Source organism: Sceloporus undulatus, chromosome 4 (genome assembly GCF_019175285.1).
Source record: "Sceloporus undulatus isolate JIND9_A2432 ecotype Alabama chromosome 4, SceUnd_v1.1, whole genome shotgun sequence".
Taxonomy (NCBI): domain Eukaryota; kingdom Metazoa; phylum Chordata; class Lepidosauria; order Squamata; family Phrynosomatidae; genus Sceloporus; species Sceloporus undulatus.
In genome coordinates, this window is record NC_056525.1 from 81122615 (window position 1) to 81136783 (window position 14169).

The 14169-nt window shown below is 40.6% G+C and overlaps 1 protein-coding gene across 2 annotated transcripts in view; it reads right to left on the bottom strand.

The window, feature by feature from the left end:
- The window catches only part of EPS15 (epidermal growth factor receptor pathway substrate 15), a 75240-nt gene extending 64406 nt beyond the window's left edge, over nucleotides 1-10834 (bottom strand). The window contains exon 1 of one of the 2 annotated variants that reach the window (XM_042462803.1): nucleotides 10516-10826. In XM_042462803.1, coding sequence (XP_042318737.1) covers nucleotides 10516-10542 — 27 coding nt within the window. In that variant the 5' untranslated portion in view covers nucleotides 10543-10826. Of the gene's footprint in view, nucleotides 1-10515 lie in introns of both variants that reach the window. The other variant, XM_042462804.1, reaches the window with a different exon arrangement.
- Between the last annotated feature and the right edge of the window lie 3335 nt (nucleotides 10835-14169).

Here is a 14169-nt window from a genome sequence, read left to right on the forward strand (position 1 = left end):
AGGCTGGCCTGAAGACAGAGTGCCCTCCCTCCATAACTGTCATCTTTTGGCCGTTGAGGGAGAGAACAGGCTGGCCCAGCGTCATCAGGGGCTGGCCTGAAGACAGAGTGCCCTCCCTCCATAACTGTCATCTTTTGGCCGTTGAGGGAGAGAACAGGCTGGCCCAGCGTCATCAGGGGCTAGCCTGAAGATACATTGTATCTTAATTGTAGATTTTTCTTGTACTGTTTTATCATTTTCTTGTACACCGCTATGATCTATTTGGAATAGCGGTTTATAAATAAAACATATTATTTTTATTATTTATTATTAAGTAGTTTTTGTGTTTTTTGTGTTGTGATTAACATATGATTATTAATGTAAAAACAACTTAGAAACACCATAACTCAATAACTTTGACTTTATTCTATGTTATCAAGTAATACAAATGAGCAAGGCCACAGTTGCATTCCTGTAAACCTTTCATAACTGGATACCATATTTTCATTTTGCAACTAGAAAATCATACCAATTTATTAGGGTTAGCACTGCATTTTCAACTATCACAGGTGTTTCCCCTTCCATTTGTATATCTTCCAGTTCAATGCAAAATTAAGGTCACTTTTTTGAACTACCAAAGACTGGAACTGCTCCGTTTTGGAATTTGCTATATCTGTGTATTTTCTACTGTCCTAGCGACCTTTATACATTCGTTTCTATATGCTACACTAATAGTTTTGTAGTTTTATTACTGTATTTTCAATTGTCAGTTCCAAGAATGATGTTTCAAATAATACACTATGAAGATGTAATGCAGTAATATTCTTCACTATAATGCTTTCCAGACCATATAATAATAATAATAATAATAATAATAATAATACTTTATTTATATACCACTTTTCCAATTATCAAAGTGGTGTACATCAAGAATATAATTACATTCAGTTAATATATATATATATATATAATCTTCAAATATTAAAATACATAAAAACACAGTCAAAAATCTTCAAATATTAAAATACATAAAAACACAGTCAAAAATCTATCAGTCAATAAAATGCAATTCTATCAAAAATAGTGACTACAGAGAGGCAGACGGATATGCTAATCGAAATAAATGTGTCTTCAGAGCCTTCTTGAAGGCATCCAAAGTAGGGCAGACTCGAATTTCGTCAGGAAGATTATTCCAGAGAGTCGGTGCTGTCGATGTATATGATCTCTTGTGAGTTATTGACAATCTCACTCTTGGACAAGATGTTTTTCTGATGTTCTGAGAGTGCGGGGCGGATTGTGTGGGAGGAGGCGCTCCTTCAAGTAGCTATTCATATATACCGTATTTTCCGGCGTATAAGGCGACTGGGCATATAAGACGACCCCCAACTTTTCCAGTTAAAATATAGAGTTTGAGATGTACTCACCGTATAAGACTACCCCTCTTCCAAAGCACACCAAGTAAAAATTTAAAAACCATCAGATTTGATTGCAGTATGGTAATTGTAATTCAAATGACATGCAGGTACTTAGCAAGAAAATTTGTTGTATACAAAGCCTGCTTGGATTGGTCAGCTGTCCCTGCCTGCCCAGCCCTCCCTGTCTCCAAGACTATCAGAGCGGTAGCTGCTTTCATACAATCACTGCATATGGTGGGGATGCAGCCGCAGCCGTTTTTGAGCTCCCCCCACCATATGCAGCAACCGCAGATTCTCCAGTCCAGCTCAGAAGTTTCAGCACATGCCCTTTAAGATGACACCTGGCGTATAAGACCACCCCCAACTTTTGAGAAGATTTTCCTGGATTAAAAAGTAGTCTTATACGCCAGAAAATACAGTAGCTGTGTGAACATTGAAGAAAGATTTAAAATGGCTCCTTCATTTCACTTCACTGAAGGAACATTAATAGCTTATGGTCAAGTTGGCAGTTCCTTTGCCATTCTTGCCCAGGACAGATTCCTCAACCTGAAAGGCTTGTTCTTCCCCTAGTATTTTCTGGTTTATTAAACCTCATTCTGTTTGCTATCAATGTTTTGGAGACTTCTGCCCCTTCCTTGACCTCTAGTATTTAGACCAATTATGACTTTGTAGGACCAATAAACTACATTTCCGGGTACTACAGACCATGGTCCTAAATACCCTAAAGGCAACAGATCTTGGAGGCTAGGCAGGATCAGGTTAGTACTTGGATGGGAGCCCAACAATAAATACCAGATGATGTAGGCTATATTTTTCAGAGGAAGGAACTGGCAAAACCACCTCTGAGTGTTCCTTGCCTAAGAAAACCCTATTAAATTCATGGGGTGACCATAAGTCAACAGGCAACCTGAAGGTGTGAGTGCATACACAAACACACAGAGGTCATGGCTAAACTGAGCAGAAGTTTCAATAACCTAAGACCAAGAAATAGCAAGCAGGTTTCTGCCTTTGATCACAGTATTATACAGATCTGTAGCCATTTACATGATAGGTAGGAAACACTGAAGTATTATATAGATTCAGCGATAGCTCCAAAATATTAGATTCATGCATTATTTACATCAACAATGCTTCAGAATATATATGTTTCCATACACTGTGTCTATTTTCACCAGGACTACATTTGTATATATTTCCTTTATGGAGGTTTGCCCAGGGCCTTCATCCAAAACAATAAAAATATAGTTTGAAAAATATAGTTTAAGAAAATTAAAACAGACATTTTCATGGCAAAAAAATTAATTAAAAGCTATAGAAAAAAATAACTTAAGGAATCAGGGATAGAGATGGCCTGTAAATTACTGAGCAGGATCCAGTGATTATTGTTTCCTAGTTACTTGTATTAAATTAGTTAGTTAGCTGGGGGGGGGGGGTTGAAAGAAAAAACTACACTTCAACTGTGTGGATAAAAGTGTACCATAGAAGAAATGTTTACCTTCCATAAGGAAGTGCTTCACTAATTCAAAGTGTCTGTTTAAGCCTGCTGTTTCAATCTAAACACCTAACACCAAATTCAAAACTGTTATATCATCAGCCCCTGTCATTTTAAGTAAACTCCATATTCAAAATTAAACTACATTCTCTTAGTTTATTGCACAAGGGCTTTACAGAAGACTAGTTAACTTTCACTGCTATCAAAGTCAAAGTCAGCTGACTTTCCCAGAAGTTGTAGTACAGGTTATGTACTATGCGAAATGCTTGGGACCAGATGTGCTTTGGATTGTGGAGTTTTTCAGATTTTGGAAAGTTCACATATATATAAGGTGATATCTTGGAGATGAAACCCAAGCCTAAACATTAAATTTATTTTATGTTTCATATACACCTTATAGACATATCCTGAAGATGGGACACGAGCATACAAGGGATTCCCCTTATGCGAGGGGAGATTCCCCCACATAAGGGAAGGGTCCACTGTAATAGCCCTCTCACAAGCTCTGGCAGGCAGACTTTTATCAGGCTACAGACAGCCTCCAAATCTTAAACTATTCACTTACAACAGGATACATAACATAGATGTAATACAGGGACAAGACCCTGCCACCAACTCTGTCTTCACATCTACTGTGGGAGCAATATTACAGGGGCCAATGACATCACTCACAATATCAGAGGTGCATATACTCACTTTTCCATATACTCACTTATATGACATCCTATACTAGCAATAACACTCTGCATTGGACAAACAGGACAGTCTCTACACAAGAGGATAAACGGACACAAATTTAACATTAGATATGGCAATATCCAAAAACTACTTGCAAAATTCAACCTTCTGGGACATGGAGTAAGGGGTTCACAAGTTGTGGCCATGGAAATTACGAAAGAAGACTAAAAAGAGAGACTGCAGAATTGAATAATTAGCAGAGGTATAAACAAAGACAATGGTTTCATGGCATACTGCATACATTAATCCAATAGTCCTTGCTACTGCACATGTAACAAAAGGAATAGTCCAAGAGAGTTTTGAACTTTTGGTAAGCAGGTTTGTTTTCACACATCAGTACTAACTTTACAGTACCACTATAAAGATCTGAAAGACCTATATCAACTTACCTAATTCTTTGAAAACTTAGGGCAAGGGACATGATTTGCATCTTTCTGGATCCTATTAGATTCTATTCCACTCCAGTAACTGTATTGTTATGCTTTATACCCGAGGCCTTACTATCATTCTGTTCTGAATCTGAAGCAGTGGGTTTATATTCTCAAAGGCTCATGTTTAAAGAAAAACCCAGTTAATCTTAAATGTAATGCCACTTTCCTTCTCCCACCCCCCTCTCTTCTTCCAGTATATTTGATTCTGTGTGGCATATACAATCAGGGTGGCTATGAGTTTCAGGTAACATCTCATTGCAACATTCTTTTCTGGATGCTTTAGGAAAGCCTGATGATACACTGCTTGATTTCTAAATATGGAATGCATGACACCACTGGATGCTATATTTAAAAACATAGTGAGCAACAATATATAGTTCAGAAGAAGAACAGATTCATGCTGACTTTCAAGTATTTTTGTTGTGTAGGCATACAATTAATAATTCATTTCATGTTGCTTTGTTATTGTTAATTTGTTTTTTAAAATATTATTTATATTCCAGCTTTACACTACTTTTAGTGAACCTAGGTATAGAAAAATAGGATAACAATGTAGCCAAGAATTTTTATATGTTTGTCAAACTAGAAGCCTAACATTTCAGCCCTACACTATTACTAGCTCATTCTGCAGTTACATTTTACTATAGCGTTGTTGTGAAAAAATAAAGGCACATCTCAAAAAATGTGCATCTATTAGTTCTTGTATGGCTATGAAGCCTTCAATGAAGACAGCACCAAATGAATTGAATCTGTCTCATGTACTTCAAAGTGATAAAGCAAACCTTATGATTTCACAATATCATATTCCGCCCCGCCCCCCAAAAAAATGATGAGAAAGCTCCAGTTCACATAGAGCACTGAGCATGTAAGTTCCAAGAAAACTTCTCTAAGTTCAAATGAAACAGGAACCACTAGTTATCTTTCCCTGCCAAGCCCTAACAACTCACATGGTTCAACATTTGTATTATTCACCCCACCCGCATTTTCTAAGTAGCCTGTTAACTGTGAACATTGTGTTCACTGTAACACTGTGAAAGAAGTTAGGCTGGAAGATGGTGATAGACTAAATACTCACATATAGCTGAACACAGTGAAATCTATTTCAACACATCTCATGTGAAAACAAATGGTCTTGGGATGCAAGGAACACACATTACATATAAATGCTGCACAAGCAATTTGAATGCACACTGGATATTTTTGGAGGCACCTGTTTTCAAAGCAATGACAAACTATTTTCATCATACTTTGGTATCTATCTGTTTCCACCTTGCTGAGCTTAAAAACTCAACCAAGATCTTAAACTGGTATTTCTACATCTACACTGTGAAGTAAGTTACACTGAAAGTCATAGGCTGAAGACATACACTCTAGCTGCTGCACTACACTGCTCCCTTATTGCAAGCTATCAAATTACTCTGATGGAATTCCATCCATTTTTAAACAGAGGTCATAGTTCAAATATCACAGCCACTCTATTCTAATTACAGAGAACATAGTTGTGGCTTATGTACTCTCTCATCTCCTTGTGCACTACCTAGACTACAGTAACTAGAGGTTGTAGAGACATCAAAGAGAGGCAACCTGTACTTAGCTCACAGCGTTTTTCATCTCCAAACCAGAAATGGAAGCCACAGTTTAGAGTGGACCTCAATTCCAATTAACTGAGATAAGAGCACAAAGTTTTTCTAAGCCTCTCACTTCTATTAATGCACATCAGAGAATCCCGTGGAGCCTGAAATACTAACCATTTTTTTAATATACCGGTAGTTTCCACAGTCAGTATGTAACTGTGTTACAGCAAAACCATAAAACCCCATGGTGCCATAAAGACTAATAGGTTTATTACAGCACAAGTTTTTATGGACTATACCTCACTTCATCAGATGCATTAAGCATAATCCAGAATTTCAGATATATAAACATTGCATATGAGAGAAAACATACAGAGATCAGAGGGAAATTAAATACAGTGCGCCTGTGTTTTACGCGGGCATGCCATACGCGGCTTTCAGCATAAGCCCCTCGCACCCCCTGGAAGAACTAATGGGGTGTGTGCCCACAGCATACGTGCACTGCTGTACCCTGCAGGCGCGAGGCCCATTACTTTCAATGGGGCTCCAGCATACGCTGATTTCCCCTTATGCAAAGGGATCCGAAATGGATCCCCTAGTAAGGAGAGGGCCCATGGTTACATTGACAGTGACCATTCATAAAACTGCTACAGATAACTTCTTGGTGTTATATAATAATTTAATTAAGTAATTATTACTACAAAAGTTACATATGTTACCTGTAGATAAAGCAAGGACAGAATGTAGATTGAAATATCAACAGGAACTGAAATGCAAATACAGTCGCCCTTTCTCTTTCAAGGGGGATCCGTTCTGGACCCCTCGTGAAAACACAGTTTTGCTTATATTCAAGCCCCACTGGTTTGAATATAGGCACGGGTGCATGGGGGCATACGCCGCGGGAATGGCCCCATTCACTCCTCCTCTGTTCATCCCTCATGCATAAGTGAGTCCGAAGACTGCCAGAACGGATGGAGGACTGTATATATATTTAGAATTCAGTTTCTCTTCAATAATAGCCATGTGTAAGATGGTAGCTTTAAGTTTCATTTTGTCAATTCGTTTGTTTACTACTGCTAGGTATGTAGCAATGCCTCAGCTGAGTACAGGTATTCCTCAATCAAAGAAGTCAGTGTGTCCCTATGCATTACTACTTCAACAGAAAACGTAGCACACGATGAAATAACATAGGAAGAGTAAGATTAGATTCTTGCAATACATGAAAGAGAGCCAATGTGATGAAGAGGTTTGAGTGTTGAACTAGGACTCTGAAGACCAGGAATCAAATCCCCACCCAGATCCGGAAACCCCTGGATAACCTTGGACAAGGCACACTTTCTCAGCCTCAGAGGAAGGTACAGTAATGGCAAACCCCCTTTCAACAAATCTTGCCAAGAAAATCCTGTGATAGGTTCACCTTAGGGCCACCATAAGTCAGAAATGACTTGAAGACACACAACAACAGCTACATAAATGAAGAGCAATCCAGCATGGTTCAACATTTTTTAAAATTAAATATTAACAATAAGCTGATGTAGAATAAGACAAGCAAGGTCTGGTAAACCTTAGATTAGTAAATAAAAAAATTAAAACCTTATAGAGACCACTTGAAAGAAAATATATCTGGGGAATAACCTCTTCCAGAACATGGCCACATGACCTGAAAAACCCTCAAAAAACTATTCAGGGATCATCTTTAATTTGACCAGCCTCCACTTTTCTCATTATTTCCATTTTTAATGTCCAAATGTATTGAACTATTTTTAAAAAAGAAATATGCAGTGGTATCTGGTGAGGCAGATTTGTTTGCCTTCCTCCTTTCTCTATGTTTTGCTGTTTATGTATGCTCAGTAAGTGATTCTGGAGGCAGCTGTTCTTTGCCTTGCCTGTTGTATGCAAGTACACAAGCTACATTTGGATCAGCTACAGTAGAACCTTCTTCATTCCCAGTTCAAGCCCTATGGCATTCTTTGCTGCAGACACCTGCTGCAACCCAACACTGAAAGGCTGTGTTTCTCCAGCAATTCTTCACCATCTGATGCTGCTAAATGCTGATGCTGCTAAAACAAACTTCCTGAGAGACAAGAAGGAAGTGGGCCTCTGGGCAGATGTGAAAAGATTTTGTAGAAAAGAGCTATGCCAGAGAATTTTTTAACTGAGGTATACCTTAACTAACCATCCTTCATTAAAACGGTGAAGAAATAACACACCAAATTTCTCCTTCAATACAGCTGTTGCTGTTAGACCTTGACTTATAGTGACCCCGTGAATGAGACCTCTCTATCCTCTACCCCTCTGCTCAGGTCCTGTAGGGTCAAGCCTGTGGTCTCCCTAATTGAGTCTATCCACTTCGCTTGCAGTCTTCCTCTCTTTCTACTGTCCTCTACCTTTCCCAGGATCACTGCAGTTTCTAATGATTTTCATAATGCGGCTAAAGTACAACAGCCTCATTTTGGTCATCTTGGCTCCCAGGGTGAGTTCAGGCTTGATTTTTCCAGAACCAAATTGTTTGTCTTTTCGGTTGTGGTATACATACACTGATACAAAACACCCTGAGCTACACACAGAATAATGAGAGCATAAATACACAGCACCAATTTAATTCATGATTACTGAATTTCCTGTTTTTACCTGCAAGACCAATTAAAATTAAAGAAAGCATATCTGCTTTTGAATCTTCATGTTGTTGTTACTGTTGTTGTTGTTGACTGCCTTCAAGTTATGGCAACCCTAAAGTAAACATTTCACAGGGTTCTGAGAGTGTGTGACTTGCCCAAGGTCACCCAATGGCTTTCCATGGTTGAGCTAGGATTCAAACCCTGGCCTCCAGAGTCATAGTACAATGCTCAAACCACTATGGCACACTGGCTTTTTGCATCTTCATACTCTGTCCCAAATGCTGATTCTTTCCTCGCCAAGAATAATTTCTACATACTGTATATACTCATGTATAAGTCTAGCAATTTTAGTCAAAAATTGACCCAAAAAAAACGTGGATCAACTTATCCATGGGTCAATGTAAGTACTGTACTGTACTTTAACTCTTATAAAAAACAGAACTATCCCCTGGTGAAAAGCAAGAGTGCAATCTGTCCTGGAAGCATTGACCCTGCTCTGTTTTCTCATCCATCCATCCTTTAGTATACAGTAATCAGTTATGTCTGCTGGAATTTTGGAAGTTTTTATTTATTTATTTTGACATTGTTTTCCTTTGCTGCATCCTTCAGATTCTTTGTTGCATGCATCTAAGTTTCACCCTCGACTTATCCACGGGTCATGTCAAAATCCATAATTTTGGCCCCAAAATCTGCCCTCGACTTATACATGAGGTCGACTTATAGTTGGCTATATACAGTATGCCTCTGAACTAAGAGCTCTAAAGCAGGGCTCTTGCCTCACCAGAATGTCTATATTATCATTGAGACTTAAGCTGAAGTTGTTGCTTGCTAGCATGCTCCAAAGAACTGGAGAAATAAACTATCCAAGAGTTACAAACACAAACCTAAATTTCACCTTTGATTTTCTGTTCTCTGCTAAGCACCCCTAGTTTGTTTTGAGGCCTGGGAAAGTAAATGTACAGTATCTGCAAAAAGAGAGCAAAACTCACAGGACCAAAGTTACCCTAATCAGGGGTAAAACTTAGGGGTAACAAAGGAGCTAATGGATGAAAGAAAGGAAAACAATGCAAAGGACTTGAAATATTCCAGCAGGCATAACAATTTCTGCTCACACTAAAGGCTGGATAGATAAGAAGATAGAGGGGATCAGCGCTTACAGGACAGATTACACTCTTGCCTTTCACCAGGGAATGGTTCCTTTTTTATAAGAGTTAAAGTACAGTACTTACATTGACCTGTAAGTCTTGTAAGGTTTTTGGGAGTCAAATTTCTTTTCTACTAAAATTTCTAGACTTATACATGAGTATATATACCTGTGGTTCTCAACCTTCCTAACGCTGTGACCCTTCGATATAGTTCCTTATGTTGTGGTGACCCCCAAGCATAAAATCGCAGTGTCTCAGTTTTTGAGACCATCAGAAATATGTGTTTTCCGATGGTCTTAGGTGACCCCTGTGAAGGGGTTGTTCGACCCCCAAAGGGGCTGCGACCCACAGGTTGAGAACCTCTTGGGAATCACACAGGGTGCAAGAGCAAGTCACAGGTTGGAAAGCAGGACCAAAGAGCAGGGAATGTGGATACGTGCTGAGCAGAGTTACTAAAGTACAAGAGCAGGAAACCCACGATGACAAGCGGGCCAAGACCACAGAGGTGGGAATTTTAGGAAGGCTCAAGAAGGGTAGAAGGAAGCCTAATAGTTTTATATGAAAACAGGATCAAGAGATCAAGAAAAAGAGTGTGGAAGGAGTGTAGAGACCCCTCCTGGGGCATCTCTGAGAGAAACTTCACCATGAAGGCACACAACAAGATAACAAACCGCTTCAGCAAAAGGAGAGGCAAAAAGGCCTGGAAGTGGTTGCAAAGCAAAAGAGGGTGCTTTAGGGGCAAAAAGAGAGACCTCTGCATCCATACTGGGAACTGTGTTTGTTGTGGCACCAGAGCAGAGCTGCAATATGAAATCTGACAGTATATGATTCCCAGTTAAGAGGAATGGCTGCCCACAGTCCTGGCACATCCCATTCCTTGAGATTATAATAACAATAATAGTTGTCCAGACTCTTTTCTGGCTCAAGGCTATGGAATTCTGGGAGTTGGAGTTGGTGTGGGGCCCAGAGCGGAGCTTTGCTCCTCTCTGGGCCCACAACAAACTCCAACTCCCAGAATTCCATAGCCTTGAGCCAGAGGGCAGTTAAAGCGTTGCCAAACCGGGTTATTTGTCCAGTGTGGATGCAACCCTGACTAGGCTTTACCCCTCCAAGCGGCCGTTACCTGCGTCAAGGAGAAATGCGTGGCCATGCTGCTTCCATCCTGAGTCCCAGCCAAGCAGAAGGAGAGGGGAGGGAGGGCCCAGGAAGGCCCCGCCGGCAAGGGATGGAGGGATAAATGGATGGCCCTTTCCTTCCTTCCCTCTCTGCCCAACTTCAGCAGCAACTTCCCCAGCCAGGCCCTGCCTCCTCCTCCTCCAGCCTGCAGGCCGCAAAGCCCGGCTCCGGATCGCTGGCTCCCAGGAACGGAGTCACTTCCTCCCTTCAGACCTCAGATTACTCCCAAGCTCCAAAACACACTGCAGAAACAATCCAGTCTGAGACCGCTTTAACTGCCCCTGGATCAGTGCTAGGGAATCCTGGAAAGTGTAGTTTTGGGAGGCATTTAGCCTTCTCTGTCAGGGAGCTCTGGTGCCACAATAAACTACAATTCCCAGGATCCTCTAGCACTGGGAAGTGGTCTCTAACTGGATTGTTTCTGCAGTGTGTTTTGGACTATTATTGAGGCACATTTATCCAACTATTAGGCCTCAGGCTGGTTGTGACCAAAACCTACTCAAACCAGTCAGTCACGACTGAGGTCCCAAACACACTGCAGAAATAATCCAGTTTGACCTCGCTTTAACTGCCCTGGCTCACTGCTGGGAATCCTGGGAAGTGTAGTTTTGGGGGGCATTTAGCTTTATCTGTCAGAGAGCGCTGGTGCCACAATAAACTATCATTCCCAATACTGCATAGCACTGAGACAGGACAGTTAAAGTGGTCTCACATTGGATTGTTACTGCAGTGTGTCAACCAGTCCTGGACGGGGTCACATTTCCCCTAAAGGATGAAGTTCGCAGCTTGGGAGTAATTCTGGACCCATCCTTGCAGTTGTCATTTCAAATGGATGCAACGGCTAGGAGTGCTTGGCACCAACTTCGGTTGATACGCCAACTGCACCCTTACCTGGACCAAAAGGACCTTGAAGCAGTGGTACTTTCACTGGTAACCTCTCGTCTAGATTTCTGCAATGCGCTCTACTTGGGGCTACCCTTGTACCAAGTTCGGAAGCTTCAATTGGTTCAAAATGCTGCAGCCAGATTGGTCACCAGAGCATCCAGGTCTGACCACATAACACCAGTATTAAAATCTCTTCACTGGCTGCCAATTAGCTTCCGGGCGCAGTACAAAGTGTTGGTTATTACCTTTAAAGCCCTATATGGCTTGGGTCCGAGTTACTTGAGGGAATGATTCTCCCTACACAATCCGCCCCAAACACTCAGAACATCTGGGAAGAAACCATTAGAGTATGTAAAGACTAGGCTAACAACAACTTCCCACAGAGGGTTTTCTGCCATAGCCCCCAAGTTATGGAATGGCTTGCTGGATGAGATCTGCCTTATTACCGCCTTAGATAGCTTCAAGAAAGTATTCAAGGTGGATCTCTTTTGGTGAGCCCATCCACCAAATCTGTTATAAAATACGCCACCTCCATTAGTATTGCATGTTTTTATATGAAGATTTAATTAATTGAATGGTATTGATAAGAATGCTACTGTTTTATTGTATGTGTTTGAGTTATTTTTATTGTTGGAATATTTTTATTGATGTAATCCTGCCTCGATCTGCAGGGAGAGGCGGGAAATATAAATAAAATCTATTATTATTATTATTATTATTATTATTATTATTTATCTGCCGGCATCCAACTATTAGGGCTCAGGCTGATTGTCACCAAAACCTACTGAAACCAATCATGATTAAAATTCAAATCACAGTGCAGAAATAGTCCAGTTTGAGACCACTCCAGGGAATTCTGGGGACTGTAGTTTTGTGAGGCATTTAGCATAGCACTGAGACAGGGCAGTTAAGGTGGTCTCAATCTGGGTTGTTCCTGCAGTGTGTTTTGGACCACTGAGGCACATTTATCTGCCGGTATCCAACTATTAGGGCTCAGGCAGGTTGAAACCAGCCATGACTAAGGTCCAAAACACACTACAGAAATAACCCAGTTTGAGACCACTTTAACTACCTTGGCTCGATGCTAGAAAATTTTGGGAACTGTAGTTCTGTGAGGCATTTAGTCTTCTGTGTCAGAGAGCTCTGGTTCCACAACAAACTACAATTCCCAGGATTCCCTTTCACTGAGCCAGGGCAGTTAAAGTGGTCTCTAACTGGATTATTTCTGCAGTGTGTTTTGGCCCAAAGAGTCCGACTCCCTGTTGCCTGGGAAATGTTTGGGCCAGACAGGGTCTGGCAGACTCCCAGGCCGCATGAACTATGAGGGTTTACAGTGTTCAGTAGGACTTACTCCCAAGTAATAGGGTGACCAGATGTGTCCTCACTGCAAAGGAGAGCAAGGCACCGCTGAATATAGGACATTCAAGAAACATGGAAGCAAATAAAAGCTCAAAACACTCATATAAATGTAAACTCATTCTTAGTCATGCTCAAAATGGAGGACGTTTTGGAATTCCTCTTGGATAGAAGGTAATTAAATGCCGGGTGTGTCCTGGAAAAGGAAGACGTCTGGTCACCCTGCACTCTCTCAGCCTCAGGGGAAGGCCATGGCAAGCCTCTTCTGAACAAATCTTGCCCAAGGTTTGCCTTAGGGTCGCCATAAGTCAGAAACGACTTGAAGGCACACAACAACAAAAAGCCCACAGTCTTCAGTGGGACGTAACCTCAAGTAACAGGGTGACCAGATGTATTCTCACGGCAAATGAGGACAAGGCACTGCAGAATGTAGGATATTTGAGAAACATGGAGGGCATGACTAAATAAATGCTAAAAAACACTCTCATAAAGGTAAATTTATGCTTCTTAGTCATGCTCAAAAAAAATTCTTCACAATTGAACAATTTGTTTCAGTACTGTATTATAGACAGTGTTTTATGTACAGAAAAACCAAGGTCAAATGTGGTACATCTACCCAAGTTTGGCAGCCAATTCTTTTGCTTTAGCTTTTTAAACTTTAGCCATCTGAGCTACCCACATTGGCACCAGGGCATTACCATCCCAGTGATTATGAATCTCATTGTATCTCTTGTTAAATTTCTTGGACTTTGGATGTTATCAGACAAGGGAAATTGAAAGTATAATCCAATGGCAATCTGAACGCAATCATGGGGTTTAAAGTTATTGCATGATAGACCACCACATGCAAATTCAGGCAATGGCATGCTATTTTCGAGCAATGGGAAGCCAGTTCGAATGCAATTCGCATTCACGTAAATTCGTTGAACTACTAGTGCATTCATGTAAATGCGTTCTGGCCCCACTTTCTTTTCATTCGAAATTAAGAGAAATTCCTCAAGTGTGATAAATTCCTTTGTCTTTCTGGCTGTCCATGGTATCCTCAGCACTCTTCTCCAGCACCACACCTCAGATGAATTTATTTCCTTTTTATCTGCTTTTTTCACTGTCCTGCTCTGATATGTGTACATAGTGATGGGGAATACCATGGCTTAGACAATTCTAACTTTGGTGCTAATTTGTATATCTTTACTCTTTAGGATCTTTTCTAGCTCTTTCATGGCTACCCCTCCCATTTTTAGTCTTCTTGTTTCTTGACTGCAGTCTCTGCTCTGATCAATGTTTGATCCAAGGTACAAAAAAAAATCTTTATTTTGATTTCCTCCCTATCCAGTTTTAATTTATGTATCCTCTGTGGTCA